Source organism: Passer domesticus, chromosome 10 (assembly GCF_036417665.1).
Source record: "Passer domesticus isolate bPasDom1 chromosome 10, bPasDom1.hap1, whole genome shotgun sequence".
Taxonomy (NCBI): domain Eukaryota; kingdom Metazoa; phylum Chordata; class Aves; order Passeriformes; family Passeridae; genus Passer; species Passer domesticus.
The window spans coordinates 15,105,859-15,129,885 of record NC_087483.1 but is presented as its reverse complement, the minus strand read 5'-3'; the positions used below and the strand labels follow the sequence as shown (position 1 = coordinate 15,129,885).

The 24,027-nt window shown below is 40.8% G+C and overlaps 1 protein-coding gene and 1 long non-coding RNA gene across 17 annotated transcripts in view; one reads left to right on the top strand and one right to left on the bottom strand.

Annotated features, from left to right (window-relative positions):
• SLC39A10 (solute carrier family 39 member 10) overlaps positions 1-24,027 on the bottom strand; it is a 73,589-nt gene that overhangs the window by 17,568 nt on the left and 31,994 nt on the right. For 2 of the 16 annotated variants that reach the window (XM_064433900.1, XM_064433903.1), the window contains exons 1-4: positions 15,897-16,062; positions 14,588-14,742; positions 1,996-3,066; positions 894-1,095 (exon numbers count right to left, since the gene is read on the bottom strand). In XM_064433900.1, the coding sequence (XP_064289970.1) occupies positions 894-1,095; positions 1,996-3,066; positions 14,588-14,599 (1,285 nt within the window). In that variant the 5' untranslated portion in view covers positions 14,600-14,742; positions 15,897-16,062. The other 14 variants (XM_064433916.1, XM_064433911.1, XM_064433907.1 and 11 more) reach the window with 14 other exon arrangements.
• Positions 20,100-22,110, top strand: LOC135309432 (uncharacterized). Its single transcript, XR_010369706.1, has 2 exons — positions 20,100-21,181; positions 21,854-22,110. It is a non-coding gene; the product is annotated as an uncharacterized LOC135309432 (long non-coding RNA).

Below are 24,027 nucleotides of genomic sequence, written 5' to 3'. Positions count from 1 at the left end.
TGCTGTCGTACAAAACACCCACTGTATCTGCTCTACAGCAATCTCTGAGCAGCTAACAAGACAGCAGATGTGCCACTAGAGGAGATTTATCTATAAGAAGTTAATTATTTTAATGACTCTGCAATTGCTAAGAAAGATTACCAGCAATGCATTCTTCCCAACAGTTATTAACATTTATGAGAATGCAGTTATTTCCAGATTTATTTCTAATAATGCTAATATGCACCTATGTACTAATCAATCCTCACATTACCAATATTTTCATTTTCAGAACACATTCATTATATCCAAGATTTTTTAGATTTTTAATATTTTAATACAACTAAACATCAACAGTTTCATTAAAATTTATGAAAGATAGCAGTGGCAAACGTATTTGAAAAGTACATTCAGTTATGAAATAACAACAATGGATTCTACCCTTAAAGTAACTGCTTTAACAGTAGTAAAAATATTTTAACTTAGAACTATGGTGATGAGATAAGAAGTCTACTCAGTTTTACTCAAGGTACACAAAAAAAATTTAAAACTGGCAACAGAGGATTTTGATGGAACACTTCTCATGTGCTTAGAGAAACAGTCAGAAAAGGCAAGTATCAGAAATGACAATTTAAATGCTCTTGTACTTGCTTATGCCTATTTTTTAAGTTCACAAAAAATTATGCATGTAAATTCTACACACCTGTATCACTGCTAAAATATAAAAATAGTAAGACCTAAATTCTTATTTTCCAGTGAATGAACTGTGATCATAGTGTTGTTCTCTGTTCCTGAATTAACATCTCCAGGTCAAATTTATTAAGAAATTTAATGCCAAAGTAACACTGCAACTTTCCAACTTTGAGATAAACATAAGGACCACCTCAGTCCCACTAAGAAAAAAAGACACCTACCTGATGCACCTGTTTTATCTTTGTTCTCAACTGATGCATTTTTATTTCTTGTAAAATCTTCCAGCTCATCATAATGTAGAATACAAAGCCTTCTCTCAATCTGGTAGAGCAAAGCAGGACACATGTACACGAAGAGCTCAGGAGATATTAGGGAGCTGGCTTCCAGACCATAGTACCGTAGCAGCTGGGTAGCATTCAAGCACTGCAAGCAAATTGTACAAACAAATTAAATAAAAACGCATCTATTTTCATGTATGGAAAATGCAGGATATTATTTGAGAACACAAACAAAGCAGAAACTTTGGTCCAAATGTTCCACCAGTGCTAAAACATGACTTAAACTGATCTAAGTGGTTTATGAAAGCAAGAAACAATAACAACATCTGCACCAAACACTCCAGACCCCCAACACCTACATAACTTTTGATAAATTTCAATGAAAAGCAGTTTCCATATTTTTTACACAGTGCAAGCAATGGAGAAAAAGCAACAGGTGAAGAGTGGAAAAATGTAAATCCAAAATAGGTTTTTCAACACTTCTGTTTACCTACCAACCTTTTGTGTTTTGAGTTTCACTTTTTAATAGAGTTTGAAACCTTGAACTTGGCACTCCCTCCATCCTTCTAGTTTAAAATTATGACTTTACAAGGTCCTGCATCTGTAGTTAACTGTAAGGGGAAGGGATTTATGGTGTTGGCAGAACTAATGGATGCTGAAAGACAAAACAGAAGAGCTTCTACTGACCACAGTGCTGCTGAAGTAACACCAGCAATTGCTTTTAATCTCTAAGGACAAAGATAACAGAAGTGTGCTGAAAAGATGCAGGTATTTTAGGAAAGTGTCTGTGCAGTTTTCAAAAATGTTAGTGATCTCAGATTCAGAAAGAAGTCCAAAAAAGGTGTATGGTGGCAGTATTCTGGAATACTGGGAAGGGAAAACCTCCCCTGTAAGCAGGGTAGCTCAGAAAGCTTTACAGATCAAATTCATACACTGTGTTACACTACGCTCCCAAACATGCCTCTCTGTTATTTGTGGGTATGCACCTTCAGTTATTATGTGACAGCACTGAAAGTCACTTACCAGCTCTGCATTTCACACTCACCTCTTCATGCTTGTGCTCATCTTCACTGTGATCCTTGTGACCGCGTGCCGCAGGAAGCGCGTGTTTCCTCACGCTGATCTGCTTGTGCGAGGCCTCTCGCTTGCTGGTGTGGCGGTGCCCGCTGGCACTGCCCAAGCTGCCATCCTGGTGGCCGTGGCCGGCAGAGCGGTCACCGCTGTGCTCGTGGTGGTGCACGTGCAAGTGAGAGGCATCGTGGACATGGTCGTGTTTGTGAACGCGGTTGTGCTCGTACTGATCGCCGGGATCGTGCTCCGGGGCGTAATCCCACGTGGCGTCTCCCGACGTCTCGCTGATCTTCTTCTGCTTCTTCTTCTGCTTGCGCTGTTTCCGTTCCGGCTGCTCCTGGGTGGTGTTTGTCTCGGTGGCAGGCTCGTGGCTCTGCTCCGCGGGGTCGCCGTGGCTGACGGAATCGTTGCGCGAGTGCCGCGTGCCGTTGTGCTCGTGCCGGTGCGGGCGCGAGTGGTGGTGGTGGTGGCGGCGGCTCTGGTTGTGAACGTGTTTGCCGTCCTCCTTCACCGAGGGCACCGCCGTGTCTCTCTCAGTGTCACATTTATGATTTCTCTTTGCAGACACACCAACCGTGGTCTGGTTTTCTGAATCTGAGTGGCTGTGAGCATGGTTATGAGGATGAAAATGCTTTCCTTCCTGTACTTCCAAAGCATACAAGTGAGAAACATGATCATGGCCAATATCATCATGATTTATCATCACTACTTTTACCTCTCCCAAACCAAGGCTTATTAACAGTTTTTCCAGGCCAAAAAAAGATAATCTTCCATTTTCACCATAGCGATCAAAAATCTTTTCAATGTAGTATTTTTGTTCATTTTCTGCTTCCAACGTTGAAAATTTACTGGGCATAGATTCTGTTCCTCCATTCTGGAAGTATGATTCATTTGAGATCTGATAGTCATTATGGTCGTGTACACGATCCTTTTTGGGACCATTGTTGTGTCCATCTCCATGGCAATGATTGCACTGATGAAAAATAAATGTCAGCAAACAAATGATGCAAAATTTTGTGTGCATGTGTACCTTCATCTCTGTTTCCTACAAGAAACACAAAGGGAAGCACTGAGCTGTAAAGCAATCTCAATGTCAGTTTATATGACATATCAGTTTGGTACTTATGCCAACTGAATCATCCACAAAGCTTTTTAGATATTGGCAATAAAAGAATAGCAATTGCAGTACTTTTACTGCAGAAATTGTAATAATGTACTTTTCTTATCCAACAGTAAGACAGACTGTGTATTTTAGCGATGTGGTTTTACAAACCATACTTACAGGAGGCGATGATAAGAAAAAGATTAACAACATTTACAGTCAGTCATATCAGAATATTTTTGTGCATATTTTCAGAGACATCTATACTTATGATAACCTATAATATTGAAAATCTTGATAAAACACAAGGTACAAAAGAATGAAAATTAACTTAAAATAACAATGCTGTATTTTCCTGTTCACAGGGGTGACAGGCAGGTAGTACAGCTGAAAACCCACACACCATTTATTGTCTTTTGTGCTGCTCAAGTGCCTCCACTAAACACATAGTGCACAATTCCCTATTTTGAAATCACCCATTATCAATGTACAAATAAGTTGTCATCAACTAACTTCAATATATCACTTAAATGTTCATATTTTTAGTAATTTTCACTTACATCCACAAATATCTGAGTCGACATCCATTTAAAAGTAGGGTTATATGGAAAACACCTGCTTAGGCAACTAAAAAAATACTGTTAATGCTGACAACTGTTGAGCCAAAAGCAGTTAGTGCTGGTTTTTAGAAATTATATCATTGAGACAACGTGGCTTTCAATTCTGTTACATGTAAAAAACTTGCAAGTCACCATTTTACACTGCAGCAAATGCAAGGATGTAAGGGGACAGGCCATGGGCCAGCTGTGCCTTAAGCTCTTACCACTGCCAGTGGTTTTAGCTCCTGGTGTGCACCTGGGGCTGCCCCTGGCCCTACATTCCCAGACACACGTGACCTGCTCAGTGCATCCTCAAGTGCCACTGACTCTCACATGAGACTGCAGAAATTTGGCTCTCCTTCCCAAGGCCCCCACAGCTGCTCACTAAAATGTGCTTTGAGAAGCCGGCCAGGCAGGTGCTCTGCAGCAAACCACAAACATTTGAAGTCCATCTTACTTTCCCAAAATATCTATTGGAAGCTCCTATACTTGTAACAGGTTGGCAGAGAAAAGGAAGGAGCTATCTTCTAAGGACTTTATATGGCAAATAAATGTGTCAACACAGAAGACTGGAGAAAAACCTTTCCCTTTTTAACCTATACAAATCCAAAATATGAAAATTCACTTTTTCACTGGAGCTTCAAAAACTTACAAATTTTTTTAAAAAAGCAAAACTCTCTTTTGCTGTCCCATTTATAAATATAAGCCCTGAAGAATATCTGTCAAATGGAGGCATCTGCATCAAAATTGATTCCATGGATGTCAGATAGGTCAATGGCTACTCGCTGTACATTAATGGTTTATTTTTATAAACAACTGTTCAATCATCAGTCAGGAATAACCATAGCTCATCTCCACAGTTCAATCCCCTACATTCCAGTTGCTGATTTCAGGGCTGTGATAAACTTTTTCAAGCAGTTGAGTATGGCAAGTTCATCCCCAAAATTTACTGAAATATTATTTTCATATATTAATATATAAAGTAATACTACTTTTGTAGGTAAGACACCTTTTCTCTCCCTTTGCCACATAATGGTAATACAATCAGAACAAGCAAAGCTAAATTACTCTCATTTAGACAAGCATGATCCAGACTAAAATATCTCTACCAGGAAATTCATGACTAAAGCACGCTCATAATCCTTTTCACAACCTCATGATCTTTTCCATGTGACTGTCTCATACAATACTACTAATACATTACTTGGAAACTTTAGTCATGCATCCCTAATTGTGGTGTTTAGCTTTGAATGGTACCTTTTCTCCATGCCATAGTGGTTAAAATAGTTTGTAACCTATGACTGTGATTCGTTGCTGAAAAACAAGAGCTGAACAGCCTCAGAGCAGTTTCAAAATCAATTACTTGTCTGTTTTCAGTTAAAACAGTCATAACCCTAGCAAAGGATTTTTGATCTTCTATTGTATAATATTCTGTATCTTCCACTGCAAATCTTGTTATGGAACAGACACTTAAAAAACAAATGTAGCCATAATAAAGTTTCCAAAAGAACAACCAGAAAGAATTATTTCTTTCCTTTTAAATGAGCTTCATTATTCTCTAGGCAACTGTAAATACCAGTTGTATTTAACCTGTCAGGCAGTACTCGTGTGTATAATACTGGAAAGCTGAAGTCCAAGTTCTATACACTTCAGTGGCACAAAATTCTGTATAGCTGATCTCATTACAGGAACATTAAGACTCTCAAATCCCCTCAAGAGAATAGGCAAGGGCAGCCTGAGGACAAAGCTACACCAAAATTGAGCTGCAGCAAGAACAGAGCCCTTCTTGACACCTCAGGCAGCAGCACAAGCCACCCAAGCCAAGCTCCACAATGAGAACGTGTGCATTTGCAGGCAGAGATGAAGTGTGTCCCACCAGAGGGCACTTCAGAAAGGCACATGATGCTGCCCAAGGCACCCCATCCCCTCCCCACACAGCAGTGCAAGAGATCATTCCCAGCAAATGGAGAACTGATTGAACTTCCACACACACACAGAGGCTTCAGGTGAAAGCACATGGGCAGTGCAAAAGCACAGCTGCCTTCTCTGCATGGAAAACTCAGCACATCTCTGTGCAAAGCACTGTCTGCCTAGGGTGTTTCAGCTACTTAAGCAAAGGCACCTGTGATCAGTTAGGTTTGGTTTCTTTTAAAAATCTTTTTTTTTATTCAATGTCCCTTGGATTTCTGAAATTAATCCACAGTGCTTACTATCTATTTCAACTGTTCACTTTATGCCCTAAAGCCTGGAATATAATTTGTGGGGACTTCTTTGTTTATTTATCACTGTTTCACTGAGACTAGAAAACTAGTTCAAGAGTTAGGCTTTACTTTGAAACAACAAACTTGGATTCAAATAATGTAGTCATACAAAACTCAAACTCAAATGAAAGCCACATCTGTTATTCCAGCACTTGCAGCCCACGTACTACAGCATTTTTTCTGTGTACAATGCTGACAAGAATATTTTAAGTGCCCAACTTTCTTCCCCCTAACCCTTTTTGTTGTCTACTCCCAACAATTTTAATAACCTGAAATATTTGTAATATAAATGCACTGATTTCTTCCCTTCCCACGCTCCTTCCCAAGTAACTTCAGTTTCACTCCCTTGTTGTTCAACTTTCTTATCCTTGTTTTCTCTGAAGAACGTTCTGCTCATCTATGAAAAACATCTTTGACTCCTCTAAGTTACTCAGCTTGAATGCCACAGAGAGTAAAGTGCCTTAGCAAGATTTCATGTGCAGCTACAAGTTCCACACCAAACACATGCTCCAGCTAAGGCAAGAGAGAACCCAGAGACAGGAGGTGCTAAAAACAAGGACAAAGCAATATTCTTTCCAAACTAAGGCATTCTCACTGGGAGGCAGTGCAAGTTTAGCACTTGTGTAATTCATTTGTATTAGGAATTTATCAGAGTTAACAGCTCTATGAGAAATTCCAATATCTTAAAAAGAGAAACATGACTTGAAATAATTATTGACTACACAAAGACAGTTTTTCTTACAAGTCCTACAAATTTAACTGCTTTTCTATACTGCAGGTATTCACTCCAGTGTACATGCAGGAGAGATGTATGCAGCTTCCCCCATCCTGAACTGTGCAATACTTCATACAAATACACAGTTAAAAAAAAAAAGGGGGGCTGGAATCTGAAAATCCATTTTTTAAATTCTTAACAAATACTAGAATACAAAATCCTATTTATCTAGCACACATTTTTAAGGCAAGTTTAAAAAAAATAACGTTAAATTAATATATTGTTGTTATTGAAATACATTTTAAGAAAGCCATAAACACATTTTAACTAAATAATAACAATCTGGTTTTGTTTTATCAGTCTTAAGCTGACAGTAGCTTCTGCTAATGGAAACAGGAAAACATGCTACAGATCAATAAAGTTAAAATGAACCATTTCTAACTTCAGTTCTCACCCATCTCCTGTACTCTCTTCCTTCTTCAATTTCAGTGAAACAGGTTTGTGGATTTCAGCGAAACAGGTTTGTGGATTTCAGTGAGCCTCATTCATTTGAAAACCTATAGCCCAGTAGGAGGGGCACTTTGTAAGAACAGACCATTAACGAACTGATCCAAGCCCTGTTTGCCAAGTTAATACCAGATAAGACTTCCAGAGTACAAAAAGCATTTATGCATAACTGAACACACCATGAATGCTTCCTAAAAATCTGAACTGTGAGGTATTTGAAAAGCCAAGTCCCAAGCATAATAAAATGATCTTGAACTGATACAGTAGCAATCTACCAGCTCAGTTATCCAGAAAGGAGCATTTCTTCTGAACATAAAAAAGCTGGAGAGCCTTCTTCAAAGGGTCAGTTATTTGTAAGAAATTGCTGAGTACAGGATCCTTCTCAGAGCTAAGGTAATATAAAAACTTCAGAATACTTGGAAGTTCTGCAGGTACTAGTTCTGCTCACCAAGAATTAATTTGCCGTCTTTCATATATAAATTAAATGTAGTCCATGAACACCTACTAATGCACAGAATTTATAACAGAGTGAATTTGCTTTTGTGCCAATATTCTGTATTGAATACACTGTTCCATTAGATCCTATTAAGATACCAGCCAGTGCTTGTAAGACTGAAATACTTGAAAAGATAAACCAGTTACAGCTGCATTTTAATATTTCATTTTTCTTCTGAAAGTAAGCAAATTGTTTTGGTTACAACCAAAGCTGAAGTTCAACACATATTTTAAAATGGTGTTGCACTTAAAGCAGCAGTGCTGCCCTCCCCCCCTGCTTCACTCTCTTGTTCCCATTCCCACAAAACCATTTTTGGACACCGGCACATTTGTTTGCTGATCTGTTCACTGTGCAGCTGTACAACTACATTCTGCTGAAAAAAGGCCTAGAAAAAGAAAAAAAATATTATTTTCATGACAGATTACTTTTCCTATCTGGCTCACTGTACAGCTGCACAAACACCACAGTCCACACAAAAAAAAGAGCTTTAGGTGGGAGCACCAGTTACTGATCTGGTGATCTGCAGACTAACAGAACATTTTGATAGAGCACAAATAAAATAACTGGCCACCTCAAAATGCACTCAAATAACACTGAAACTTATTTCCTATTGAAAGCCATTCAAAAACAATTTCTCCAACTTTCCCTTCAGAATATAACAATATTTCTAATAAAGTGTATAAAGAATGTAATAATATCTCTAATAAAGTGTTAAAACCAGCTGCAGTACTTTTATTTTCTTATAATTTACACCACTATAACTACTTCATCCTTGCACTACATTGTAGTACTTGTGGTATGTTAGAAGGCATAAAAGGCATGTCTTTGATGAGTGTTTAATACCTACATCATTATAATAAACCTCTCTCCATCACTGCTACAATCAAAAAAGGAATTATGCATACCTACTGCTAGGCCAATGACTTATCCCTCTGGAAAAAAAACAAAAATAAATTTAGAAAAGCTGTCAGTTATGGAAGTCCACTCAAACATGAGACTAAAGCATATTTTTGCATGTGCTATGCCAAATTAGTGCCCAATTGTGGAGGCCATTTCTAGAATGAAGAGGTTTCAAATTATACACCATCGAATAAAATCTATATTTTAAATAAGGGATTTAGTTAATGAACCAACATCACAGACTTTTATAAGGTGCTCTGCCAACATGCCACTTAAATTTTTCTTAGCAAACTTATTCAGTCAAGAGAACAAACCAGGAGAACTGCTACTCTTAGACAGCAGGCAGCTACTGGAACCAGTGACATCTTGAGTTACTGAGCTCCCAAATGTCTTTGTTCAGTAACTGTGGGAGACAAAGGAGTTTGTGAAGATGTCTTGGCAGATTCAGAGGTAGCACTTAACCAGTCTGACACAGGACATAAAATAATTGTACATATTTCAACAGGCAAATCCACCAACAAAGTACCCAGCTGAACCAATTAATGCCATTTTCACCACGTTCCAGGTGAGACCTCAACAGAATTCATGCCATTTCCCTGCCATTGTTTATCTTAACCAAGATTACCCTGAAAGATCCACCTGGCTACTCATTCTAGGTTTGTGTGCTGATGGAGGCCACCATTCAAACTGATACAAATACTGTCTGGCTTCAAAAATCACTCACCACGAACAATAAACATTTCTTAGCACAGTAATAACTCGGAAGGGACACAAGTTTAAGGTGAAATAATGAAAATGCAGTATTTAATACCCAATATTACTCTTAGTGCAAGATTAGAGACAGAAGAGGGGCAAGGAAGCACAATTTACTGGTAATATGTGAGGCAGAAATATTAAGGGTCTGGCATTGCTTACTGTCAAGGGAAGTAAAACAAGCACACTGTAACTGCATGTCCAGAATAAAAACCTGCAGAGCACATGAGGCATCATTTTGGTATTTCACTCTTATTCAATCACTGCTTGATTGAATACAAGGAACTCCTGTATGACACTTTTCATAGGATATGGGCAAAACTCAGCAAAAAATGTGGGGTTTTCCCATTGTTGATATACATTCCTTTTATGCGCAGAACAATGTACTCCTCTAGGTGTTTCACTCTGAGAATACTTTGTTTATAAAATATAATTAATCCTTTGTCTTTGCCGATTTGATTTACTGTTAACAACTAAGCTACAGTAATGGAGAAAATTCCAGTAAATTAGTTTATTTATAGAAACTCTCAGGATTTTCCACAAATACATGGCAATTTGCCTTTTTGAACTTTATTTATGTTTTAAGAACTCAACAACAATATGAGGCTAAGTATCTACATCTTCTAAGACTGGGAAAGTATTTTACATCACTCAGCCATTGTTTATTGCAATCAATTTTGACACAAAGAAAACAATAATAATTTGCTATACTTGCTGCATTGTTATTAAAGCATCTCATCTTCATCTGTTCTTTTAAGAGTCAGCATTAACCCCTCACATTCCTGTCCCTACTACTGAACATACATAGTTAGCAAAAGCCAGTGTAAGAATTTTTGCCTAAAGCCACCAAAAATGAACTTGTGTGATCTGTACCACACTCTGCAAGACACACATGCATAACTTTAGACTACACACTTAACTCCATCTCTTATCTGGAGTACAAAAACACCAACTCAGTGAAAAAATAACTAGTTATGGGCATACTACAATGAAAAGCAAGATTCTGTGTATACATCCTGCTGCAGCTACTGAGTATTTATTTACTGAATGTATGGTCTGGGAGCAAGCAGACCCTGTTAATATAATGCAATGCCTCTGCTGGACAGTTGCCTCAAAGCACAGTCCAGAACAGCAAGGATGGAAATCTATCCTGTTTATGTATTGTAGCGGACATCAAATAAATAGGAATATTTATATTTAGCATAAAAGCTTAGTATTGCAAGGCAACCACGTTATTTTGAAACTGTACTTTTTAGCTGAGGTACTGCCTTCTAGAGACAGATGTTCAGGTCAGCACAGAAAAATGCTGCTATACTCTGCAAACAGCACCAGACAATATGTATGGCCTACATGGTACCATTTGCATTTCATGGAGTTAAAGTGCTCATCAGGGCAGTGGAGCCCTGGTGGAAAGAGGCCTTCCTTGACAGGAATGGTTACAGAAGTTGCACAGAGCCCTGAGAAGTAATGCAAGCATCCTGTGGAACAGAGCGCAGCCTGTCACCCGGCAGTGCAGCAGCTTTTCTGGACTGCTCTGGACAAGACACGAGTGCAGCAGGACTGAGAAGCAGCCCTGGCTCACTGCTCCCCTTGCAGGAGCCCCCACCTGGGGCATTACTAGGAACTGAACTCAGCTGCCAGCTGTACAAATGACATATGGCTATCATGAACAATCCTACATGGAACTCAGTGCTACTCAATCCTATTTAAAATGCAAATCAATATTAACAAAGACATTGCTCAAAAAAATCCATGAAAGAATAATGTTGAACACTGTCTACTGAGACTACCTTGAGGATTACAGACACTTTTCCTTTGTTTTTCTTTGATGCTCCAATCTCAGTATGGTTGCATGCTATTATCAGCAATTAGCTTGGTTAAAGAGTAACCATTTATAGATATCAAATCAGCAGGTGTAAATAATTTATCATTTACAGTTATCTTTGAGAATTCAAGGTATTATTTTTGTCCATTAATAACCATCACCCTAAGGAGCTATTTATGCATGTAGTGCAAGTCAGGTAATCTAGATATCTGCATCTTTATGTATAAATTGTATGGCAACCCCTGCCTGGAATTCATGTTGTATTACAGTGGTCTTCACTAGGAGCTGCAATTGGTAACTATTTCTAAAGCATTTATAACCTACATGCAGAAACACTGCACAGTGTCTCTGTTTATTGCACTTACAATTTTATGCAAATTCTGCATGAAACTTCTTTCACACATTCTTAACCTGAAGAGCATTTTATCTCACATACGCATTTTATCTTATCTAACCAACCACAATGTAGATTGATAACTTTCATACATGATCAGTTATACAGCAGCTTCCAGTATTACAGAGACTTTCTCCCAAAGCTAGATTGGTTCAGCTACCTCAGTGACTTCAGAACTGTGTCTTTATCACTTAAGATATTATTCAGACTTATTCACACTTATTCAGAACTGTGCTTATCACTTAAGCACCAAACTGAATGCTTATACAATTTTCTGTACCTCTTAACAGTCCAGAAACTCTCTCTGGAGTTTTAAGTTCTCTGTTAATATTCCACATTTTGTACAGATATTTTGTTTAACACTGACTTGTGACTGTCAACACAGAACAAACAGAGGGGCAGGTTTCTCTCACAACTTCATGAGGCTACAGAGAAGGTGACAGCCAGATGAGAATGAAGCTCCTGGGTCACTGAGAGAAAAAGGACAACAGCTGAGTCATTCCTCCTCTGCAGCAATGGAAAAAGCAGCCAGGAAATGGAAAGAGAGATGAGGCAGCACAATGTGAGAACATTTCCAGCCTAATGAATCATGTCCCCCAGCATGGGTACAACACCCTACACGTAATTCCAACATCCCCTTCTTCTCAGAAGCTTTTCAGACTGACATCAGCAAACCATCATCTTCCAAGTCTTTTATGTTGCTTTCCAGCTTTCTGGGTATTAAAACCTGTACAGACTTTGCACTATCACAAGAGGTAACGAAAGTGACTTCAAACAATTATTCTTTAACTTCTTTACTCCTTGGATTTTTATTCCATCCAAAAAGCCTGGGGCAATGGCACTGAGTCAAGAGCACTAAAAGACTATGAACAGGGGGACTGACACATCACATACCTTTCTCTCCTTTAGGAGGTTACACCGTGGCAGGACATGGTTTCCAGCATTTCAATCAGTTTTTGAAATTTAGAAAAAAAAGTTTTAATAGCTTTGCCTAATTGTTACCCATTTCCTTACCAGACCTTATTAGGTGTATTCCAAGTAATAGCTCAGCTGTAATTAAAGAATGACGTAAGAGCAGTCTTAATTCCTTCTGTGATAAGTGTTACTTCAGGCCTTTATCAGCAAGATAAAATTACTAGTTTTATTTAAGATAACTTCAGTAGCCCACCCCCAAAGATAATACTTCTCAGATGATAAAATTGTTTTAAATAGTTGCTATCTAAATTAAGTTGGGCTCCCACAGTAAACCAGGAAGTAATACAGATTTTCTTCACATTAGAATAGAAATTGCTTCCCGAAAGGCATAAATTCTCAGTATTCAAGGAACTCGCCCTGCACCTAAAGCTCAATCCTGTGAGAAGCATGCCTGCCCAAGGAACAGAACTGCTTTTAAACTTTCCTTCTCTGAAACTTCTACTGACATTTTTAAATGTGTTACAGAAAGTCAAGATACATTTGGCAATTCTGAAAACATCCTAGAAAATAATATGCTGTGAAATATCAAGTGTTCTGACATCGCTGATCATCAAACCGAGGAGAAAATGGAATGAGGTTTTCTCTTTCTGGTATCATTCTCACTGCTGACACATGCAGTTATGTCTGTCCATCAGCTTGTTCAAATGCCACCATCCTTCCACCAAGTTTCACTACAGTAAAGGACCAAATCATAACTTACAGAAAAACTTTAATGGAGTTTGGCTTTTAAGTAGCTTCTGTAATTTTAATCAGCACTTCCATCTGATGAAAACATGTAAATGTTCTCAAACTGATTTACTTCATCACTGATTTATCAAGTGCCTATCACACATTTAAAACAAACTTCCACTTCTGTAAAAACTGTGACAGAGACAGGAATAAGTCTTTACAATAGGCAAAGCCATGATCAAACGACATTGAAACTGGACAGCAAAGCAAACAAGTCCAAACACACTTCCTTTAGGACTATATACAAACTTCAAGTCCATGTGATCTGGGCACTACTTAAAAAGTCTCTTCAGATTGAATCAGCCACTGCTCTGCAGAAAATGTAATAAGAATAGAAAGAGTAAATTACAGTTGCTTGACTTAGTCAAGACCAGGAAGGAAACATATGCCATGCTGGTCAGCATGTGCTTTTCCACCTCAAGTAAACTTTCTAGATCATGTCTGAATTACCCTGATGATCCAATTTAATTATTTTCTTGCAATGGGAAACATCCATTAAGACAAAGCCTGTGAGCATATTTGAATAACTTTAAACCACAGCTCTGCTGTAATTGCACGTTTTATGACTGACTGGATATATGCTGCAAACTTAATACCTGGGTTTTATGTAAGCCAACCTGGAAGGCACCAAGACCTACACAGATATTAGTTGAAACAAAGCTCATTTTTTTTTTTGAGATTTTTTTTAATGCAGCCAGACTCTCCAGTCATATTGCCTATTCCAGATAGGTAACAGTGTATAACCCCCCTGCACCCACCCATGGACACTAACATAATGCCAATATGGAACTGCCACCATTAATCTCATCAAGCACACACAATTAATTCACAGTCTGTCCATTTATCTAGATCCTATTCTCCTTTAGAAACAGATAGCATGGCTGCATACTTTTTTCCTCTGAAGTATGAGTTAAAAGCAGTCTAAAAAAAAAAAGCTGCAGGATACCACCAATAATTTTACTTTAACCATTAATTTAGCAGAAGAATTTAGCTGGTAAAGTACAGTGACACTGGTCAGTGTTCTTGGGGACCAGAGAGTGCTTTCCAGTTATTTTCTTACATTACCATGCCAGACTATTAGCCTGCAGAGGAACCATTAGTCCCTCACTTTGAAGTTGCACAGCATGGCTCAGTCTGAATTCCTACTTCCCTGCACATCTGAAGCAAAGCACATTATTCAGCAGAGGAAATCAGAGTGCATTCTCTGTTAAAGTCCAATTAAAAAACCCTCCTATGACACCTTTCTAATATAGAAAGTTTTCTATTTTTATGTCACTGCTACTACTACCCAAAGGGATACAAGAACATACCCACTGGAACATGCCAGGAATTACTTTTGTTAACTAGATGACAACTGCTTCCGCTCGTCTGAAAACTAACCAGGTCCTCCAGTGTGCATTTCTCAGTTCTGTATCAGGCTCGAGGTTATCACAGGCTCCCTTGGTGTTACGGTACAAGATCCTACCTTAATAAAAAAAAAATACATCATGATTGCTACTTACACATACAGCGTTAGGAGTGCTAGAAACCAGAAGTAATTCTACTCAGGCAACTCTTGTTCAGAGAGTTTTAACAAGTAGCAGGCACGAACACTTCTGCAAAGAGGGCCAAAAACGACAAAGATAGGTAGAGATTTTAAAGAGCAATTTTATTCCGCAGTTTCAACATTAAGTGTGCATTTCCAAAGTATAAAGCATAAGCAGCAGAGATGGCTGAGAACAGGAAACCAATGTTTCTCGCTCATCATTTGTGTCTGTATAGCAAAGCGACAAAGCCTCCTGGCCCTTACCCTTATTTAAGGTTCCTGCAGGTTACAGCCCGAGTGATCTTCCCGCAGCTGTTAGCGCTAAATCCCAACCGTAAGCCCTGCAACACCTCACCGCCTGCCCTGTTGGCCATGCCCCGTCCCGCTACTGCCGCCCAGTCCCGCGGGCCCCGCACACGGCCGGGCCGGGCCGGGCCGGCTCCTGCCCCGCTCCCGCGGCCTCCACGTGGCCGCACCGAGAGCGGCCGGCCGAGCCGGGCAGGCCCGCGGCGCGCCCAAAGCCGCCCTCGCTCCCGGCACGGAGGCTGCCGGGGGAGCTGCGAGAGCGGGCACCGGGCAGCTCCGCGCGCCTCGGGCCCGCCGCGCCCCCGACCCTCCCTGCCGCCCCCCTTTCCCTCTCCGCCCGAGCGGCCGAGGCAGCCGCAGCCCCGCCGCCACGTCCCGGGCCCCCCGCTCCGGGCGCGGGGAGGGTTTACCTGCCGCATGGTCGCCTCCCGGCCAGAGGAAGAAAGGGGGTGGGGGCCGCGCCCGGGCCCCGCGCTCCGCCGCCGCCTCGGGGGCAGCCCGGGCGCGGCCCCCCCGCCCGCCGCCCCCCGGCCCCCCGCGCGCACCCCGCGGCCTCGCGCCCCGCCGCCGCCACGTGACGAGGCGGCCGCGCCGCCGCGCGCCCCTCTCGCCGCTCCGCATCGCGGGCGAGCCGCTGTCCGCTACCGCCGCTCGGTCCCCGCTGCGGCTCCTCGCCCGCACCGCCGCCGCCCCCCCGCCCCGGCGCGGCCCGGGCCGGCCGCCACCCGCTCCGCGGCGCCGGGCGGCTGTGGGGGAGGGCATGTAAACAAATGGGGTTTTATAGCTACCTCACTCGAGTGCCGTGTGCATCTCCCTCTCCGCTCGGTACCAAACCGCCGCGGCGCCTCCTCCTCCTCCTCCTGCCGCTCCGCCGGCGCTATTCACAGACCCGGCTACGCCGCGCTCGCCCTGCACACGCGGCCCCGCAGCCCGCGCTGCCCAATGCGCAGCCATTTCCTCCAGCGCTACGAAAGTGGCGTAGCGGCCCTGCCCGCCCGCCCCTCGCTGCGGCGGCTCCGCGCACGGCCCGGCCATGGCCGCGGGCCCGGCGGCGCCGGAGGGAGCCCCGCGGGCCCGGCACAGAGCGGCCCTGCCCCGGCCGAGTCCCGGCCGAGGCAGCCCGGCCCGGGCCGCTCGGGGGAGCCGGGGCCGAGCTGCCGCCTCTGCAGCCGCATGGGGAGAGGGTCCGTCAGCACCAAGGGGGTGTTCGTACCTTCCTATCGGGGCACCTTTCGAGGCCGAGGTGGGCACTGACCCCGGTTATTTAACTGCAGAGACTCCTGCCAGGCTCCCGCATGCCACCAGAGCCTGTCCAGGCAGTGACCGTCTCCCCATGGCGGGGTGCAGCCCCTCGTCACGCACCCTTCATTCCTGGACAACAACCACGCAGATAAATAAAGCCCCCAAACCAAAGCTGAGGGAAATCAAAACCCTCGCTAGCTCGGCGCCCAGGATCAGGGGACGTTTTGGTTTGTAACGTAAGACCTACAGTATAGTGCAGTCTTTCACAACAAATCATATTCTAAAATAGACCGGCATGTTTTGTAATGGTTATTTATAGAAAGCACGTTCAAAGGCTGAAGCGCAGTTATAGGAGCATTTCAGATAAGTTTTAGGCTGTTTCATTTTTCTCCTGGAGAAATTTGTATACAATTTTCACAACATTTTCCTCCAAAAAAAACCCCTAGTGTTTCCATTGCAGGCTTCAACCTAGAAGAAGCCTGCAATCTATCTAGAAGGAAACTGACCTTCCCTCTCTTTGTTAAGGATGCACACATTTTGCTTTTAGATTCTTATATTATTGAATGGAACTAACCTAATTATTTCTTAAAATGTTCTTTTATTAAACCAGATGATCACATCATGACTACCTTAAGTCTGGCCTGGCAGAGACAGAGCCCTGTCCTATCCTCTCCTAGTGGTGTCTGAAGTCCAGGGCATGCCCCATGGTTATCCCCTCCAAAAGCCTCCAAAGTTACATGATTTTTCCTTGGTAACATGTAAAGGATTACTTCTGTTTGTTTAGCAACCAAAAGAAAGTTGCTTACCTGTAAGAGCCCAAAAACCACATAAGCATTAAACTGAACTCACCGTGCAAGAGCAAATCAGAGTAACCTTCTCTAAATATGATAAATATCCATTCCAGTGCAGCTATTGTACAAACAGACAAAGACATGTGGACCTCTCAAATGACCAAAGAGCCCATTAGCTGTGTGCTACACTACACCAATTTTTCTGTATGTGATGCTGAATCTTTTGTGAAATTTTCTGATTAGTTTCTTATCTACCCATGAGGTTCATGTCTCAGTGACAGAATTTACAGTTTCATATCTCCTCCAAAATCTTTTTCTCTCTTTAGTATTTACTTTTGGGGGAAAAAAACCCAAACATAATCCCTCCCTCATTTTTTGCTGTATGTCTTACCAAGTCCATCACTGGAATACAAACCATACCAGTCCAAAGTCAGCTGCTCACATCAAGTTTTAGGCACTGTTATAAAGTGATTATGATGTAGTGTACCAAACTGTTGGATCAGACCATTTTGTGTGTTGATTTGAATGATTCTTAGCTTGAAGCAGGTCCCTTATCTCTCAGAATTTTAGCACAGCAAATAAAATACAGATGTGATTCTGACATTGATTATTAGACATTTATCACAATGCCACTGTTGATCACTAGACGTGACTGATTTGTATTGCTCTGGAAATAGATCCACTGAGTGGAAAAAAAAATTAAAAATTAAGTTTTCTTTTTCCATCAGAGTTTATTCAGAGGGAATTGCACTCCGTAATAAATAGAGCATATGGGGGTTGTTAGCTTTTGTGAGTAAAATTCAAGTAATGCAAAATCTCAAAAAAAAAAAAAAAATCAAGAACTCTAATAAAATGAAATACTGATGCTACACAGTGACTTTCCAGAAACTCACCCAGCCAAGGTGTACCAATAAATAGATCTCTGCTAGTGGGTTCTCCTCCCCTGCAGCTGTTACCCACTCTAACATGTATCTGTTCATTTTAAATCCAGAAGGGGCCATCAGCAGGCCTGCCAGCACTCTGCTAACATTTCCTGCTAACAAATGAGTCTCATTTGTAGTTTGAGTTGGGTTAGAACCTTCCCAGTCCGTCTGCTGGTGGCTTTCTCCTGATACATTGAAAAGCCTACTTGTATCTAGAATATTTTCCCTGTAGTTGAACATTGTATCTTGCATTTAGGCTTCTTCTGTAGTTTTAACCCTACATTTTAGTGCAAGAACTGCACTAAAGTATTTGAGGAAAAGAAAGTAGGACTTTCTATAACACAAAATTACTAGATCAGGCATTTACCATAAAAAAAAGCTGAGGAGTGTGTTTCCCTGTGAAGCCCGTGGAACAACTTTCTGTGCTGCAGGGAAGCTGGAGCAGCAGAGCAGGGCAGCCAGCACTGGGAGAGTGCTGAGAGCTTGAGAAAACACAAATGTATGCAACAAACCCAGACTGACTTTTCAAGCTTCAAAAGGAATATGTTACCATACTTTTAGAACAGAACTGGTTTGGGGTTTTTTCCCCTCTCCTCTCACAGGGCACTTCCTTACTGAGTAGGACTGCAGAGCACACACTTATATTTTGGGCTGAGGAAGATAATTTCATATATATATATAAAATAAAATAAATACATTAAAATATATAAATTTTTATATATATACACACACACACACAGATCTCACACACTGTTTTCCTGTCTCCCCTCGCAATAACCCAATTGCAGGTGAGGGGTGGAGAGTTGACACACACACACATATATATATATATATATATATTTTTTTTTATATATATATATATGTATGTATATATACACACAAAATAAGTAGTTTGTTTAGACAATTTATTAAAAAAAACCCCAACAACCCAAAAAACCCAGCCAAAACCCAAAGCTACTCGGTAATTCTGCACACAGATTTAGTTCTCATATCCTGATGGTGCCTCTGACTCTAAACAGTAGTAAGAGTCTTGTGAGTATTCCTTGGAGAACTGGAACAGTAATACTGAAAAAATATCTTCACTGGGAGAAATTAATGTAGAAAGCTGGTAGTTGAAGGTGTACACAAATCTTGTTATATAAGTGGGAGAAAAATGTCACTACTTGTTGCCAAAATGAACTGGTTGGCAAATTCAGCTTTTTTTTTGGTTGAAGAGCCCAACTTAATTTTCTTACTTTTGAAGTACTGATGCCTCATGAAAAAGCCAAGGTAATGGCTTGAAACATCAACTTCCTCCTTTTATTTTAAATCTTCTTGTTCAAGATTTAATGAGAAATTAATGCATTTGAATGTTAACATAGCTGGGTTTGTGGCATATGTTACACACATTTTTTTTAGTTTCTGTCCCTGCCTTTCTTTCATTCTGGGAGCCTGAAACAAAGTCAGAAATGCCATTTCTTCTGTGATAATGACCAACCAGTATTGTCCAGTTTGCTAGAGAAATTCAGTGGCAGAACTAACCTTGAGGAGAGAATGGCTGGCAGGGCACAGGGGTTGTCAATGCACACTTGCCAAGCAGAAGGATTTTACTCAATTCCTCAGGAGTGGAAGAGCTTTGCTACAGGAAGCTTGCTCACAAGTACACTGACAAGGGCTCTGAAGTGAAATACCAGGGAATCATACAGAAATCATCATTTCCTACTCTGTGTCTTAAATCTGCCCTGCTGACAGGGCATATTTAAGACAGAGAGTAGGAAATGATGAATTTACTGGTGCATCCTGAATTCCGTCTAACCATCTCTGGTTAGTTGTGTTTACAGATTTACCTGGACTTTCACTGCTTGGCAGCTGGAGCTGTGCTCATCTCCAGGTTGGTGCTGAAGCAGCAGAGACTTTGCTTGTGGCAAGGACAGAAGGGAAGCGTTCAAGCATCAGGGGGAACGTAAGCAGGTAGTGATTCTGTGATTAAAGCTTGTGCTTGGAAATAGGAAATTTGAAGGGAATTTAAAGCCCAAGTTTATTTTACTCCATGGCCATATATATAAAAATGGGACTTTTAGTAGAATATATGCTTTTTTTTTTTCACCTTCCTGCCAAACTGGGTGCTCTCCCTTAAGCCTTTGCTAGGCAGGTTCCTTTAATTATCTCTAATTGGTTTCAACTGTATAAATTCCAATGGTAAATCAAAGTAGATCTGGCTAGTTTTGCATGAACTAGTAAGTATAATTTGAAAGTTACTTTAGTTGTAAGATGGGGAAGAAAAGGGAAACCCATCTGAGGTTTTTTGTTTTGTTTCTAGAAACCATTCTTATCCTCCTTCTCTTACAACATGTAGATACCCCTCTATTCAAACAGTATCTAAATGTATGAGCATTTGTATAGGTTTTGAAGCAAAAGTATCAAAATCAATGATACCATCTGCATAATTTTAAATACAGTACCAGTGTAAGTACCAATGGGAAGTCAGTTCAAACAGAAATCTAGGAATTTTTTATTTGTTATTTTTTAACATGCCAAAACGAGATATAGGTTTTAAAGGTATTTGTTTTAGAAGTTTTTGAATTGGTCTCTTTGTGGGGAAGGGCTGGGCTTTTTGTTTTGTTTTTAAACATGGGCTGACATTTTTAGAAAAAATATAAACCCTATTTCATTGGCTCTAGACTTAAGGTTATGTAAATATTAAAGGACATAAGCAGAAGGGTGTGATGCTGCAGGAGCAACTGAAGTCTGGTGCACTCAAAGGTTTGTCTGCAATTTGGGAAACAGCCAATATAACCTTTGGCTAATTTTGCAAGGCTAGCAAACACTGGTATACTTATCCACAGGAAAGCTTGCTGGCAAACTTGACTTTGTTAAATGACTCTCCCTTTGTTTTGTTATTATTTATTTTAAACGTAACTGTCTAGTCCTGCTCTCTAAAGCATTCATAAGCCCTTTCATTGGATCTGAGACAGGCAGGATTTGCTGGTTGCAGGTCTGGGATAAAATTTGACGTGGAGGATATTAGAAAGTGTGTCACAGCCTTCTTCCTCTCTTGCAGACTGAGGTTTATTTATTTTTCTCCCTTCCTGCCTGCCTGCCTGCTGAAAACACCTGTTTGCTTGTGGCATCTTGTCTGTAGGCAGTGGTTGTGGGGAGATATCATCTTCATTCCAAAGGATGTGGTGGGTGGGAAAGGCCAGTCAGCTGCTTCCTGCAGCACGAGTGGGGTGAGATTGCAGAGCACAAAGAATTTCTGGTCATGTTCACACAAGACCTCTGTATCAATAAATATGGATATTATCTGTTGGAGCCGGGCAGGGTTCAAAACATTAAACAAAGCTGTGCTAGCTGCCTGGGTGGGGTAGAAATTCCTCCAAAGGCTTTCACTTGTAAAAGCAAATGACTGATTCCAAAACTGACTCACCTGACCAAAGAGAAAATATTGGCTTTAATGTAATCTCTTTACAAGCTGAGGAATTTGTTTTACACCCTCTTCTCAAACAGAATGGAAAAAAAAAAAATTAATGAGACTGGCCGTGACATTATTTGAAAAAATCAATGAGGAGCTTAAAATAAGAAATCAAAGGTCAGCATCTTTTTATTGCCAGTTCCTGTCAAATTTTAACCAGTTTGGTGAATTGGCATTTTTTATATATGACCTAGTCTTAGCTGAGTAATGGAAGCATAGCTCTTCTAAAGCTGGATTTTAGTAGGCAGCTGGGGTGAAGTTCCCCAGTTCTTTCACCTCTGTTACACATGGAAGTGGAAATGACAAATTTTGAGCTCCTGCAATTCTGCCATTATCAGCAGGAAGAATCAGGAAGCCAAGACATCCTTAAGCTGCTGGCTGCCTGTTTGGGGCACCTCTGGGCCATTGCTCATCTGTGAAATTTTGGCAGTGGAAAGGGAAGCCAATATGAACTTGACTGGATGTCATACAGCCTCATCCCATCTTTAGCACAGATCCAAAACCTCAGAGACACCTACAGAGAACAGGTGAGACAAGAACATGCAGTGGCAGGGAAAACAGAGGTATTTGCAGAAATAAAGCAAATTATGAAATGGGTGTTTTGTTTGTTTTTCTTTAAATAAACTCTACCAGTAACAAAATCTAAAATCAAGAGGAAGGTTCTCAAAATCAAAATTATCAAAGGCTGGCCCAGTTTAGGGAAAGAATAAGGTCAGCCGTGTTTATCTTTCTGTGCCTGGTAATTCAGAACTGGGAACGGAAGGGACCAGTAGGCTGCTGGCCTTTAGGGCACTGTTAAAACTACATGACCTTTGATTTTAAATGCTGGTATCCACCTAAATTTTGATAATTTTTCCCTATCATTCACATTTGTAATTTTTACACCTGTATTTCACGATTTCTAGAGAAAATACATAAAGAGGCAGCAGGAAGAGTGCTGCCCCAATTTCCAAACCTTTAAGCACAACCACTTGACAGTGCTTTTAGGTGTTGCAGCTTTATGTTCCAGGTTGCTGCCCTGATTCTTTGCACAGTTGGATGACAACTTTTGATTTCAATGATGCAAGAAGGAGTGTACATTTAAGCATAAAGAGCTATGAAGAAGGAAATAAACTTTAGCTGATACACAACAAGATGAATCATGGAGACACCTAAATATGGTCTAAATGACAAGAAATGTAAAAACCATAGATGAGTATCAGTGGAATTACAGGGAGAGACAGACCATGGGGATGTGGGACAGTAGAACTGGGAAGAGAACAGGGAAATGGAGAGGCCTGTTACATAACTTTTTCTAATCTGCATGATTTAGCAAGCTCACTTGATACCTCCTTCTGTAAACCAGCAAACTCCTCTGAGAGCAAGTACAGCAGCAGCAGAATAGACTCTCACAGTGGTGAATACTTCCTGTTATTGCTTGGAAGGGAAGAGAAGTTTTGAAGCATTTTCTCAAGCATGGGACTAAGGAGACTGCTCGTGACAGAGGGGATGTGGTCATGTGTCTTTGCTGACCCATCAGGTGACGCATTTGCCATGTTTTAGAGCTTTGAGAGCCCTGAGGAGACTCAAGGCTGGCAATGCCAATAAGCAAGCAGAGAGAAAATAAAGCATTTCTGCAATGACTGGGCTGTACTAACTTTGCTGAGGTGCTGGACTGACATCCAGTCTGTCCACCCATGGATATGTCATGTGAGAAAATGAACTCACAAGCTCAGGGAAAGAAAATCACTCAGACACAAAACTCAATGCCAGTTTTGTCTACACTAAAATTGAAAAGAAAAAAAAGAAAGAGAAAGTCTCATTTGAAAATGCTTGATTTCACTCACACGTTTAGTGTCTTTCCACTCCTTTCAGGTAACCTTGCTTTGTGTTTATCTCTCTCTTCATAAATACAAATAAAAAATCATTCCCATATATACAAAGGGTAAACTCTTAATGATCTTCTACAGTAGCTCTAATGAAATTATTGTGCACTTCTCCAAGAAAAACACGAGTACCAAAACCACGACAATGCCTTTTCTTAGTTAAGGAGAGCATCCCAAGAATGTTCAAAATAAAATGTTCAACAGCAAATGCAGTTAGTTCTCTATAACAGATTTACATTATTGAATATATACCAGAATGCACCACAAGCATGCAGTGATGTAATTCAAGGCTAAATATTAATTGAAAAAAAACCCCCAAATAATACTGCCTTTTGGACAGATAGAGGCAAAATTAAAGGACTTGTGAGTGAACTGATATTTATTTTTTCATTTAACCATGGTGCCATCTCTCAACAACTGTCTGCTCATGGAACTGCTTCCAACAGGTGGCTTTCTTTAAATGTATTAAGATTTTGAAGAGTTTTTCTCTCCTGCTGAGGTTAGCTAGTTATTTCTCAGAATGAAAAAAAAAATCACCCATGAAGGTGCTTGACCCTGTTATCCATTAAAGTGAGTGGGGGGTGGCTCTCACTGAAAGCAATCTCACAGCAGCTTTTGGCTGTCAGGCCACTTGTGTAGTTACCTAC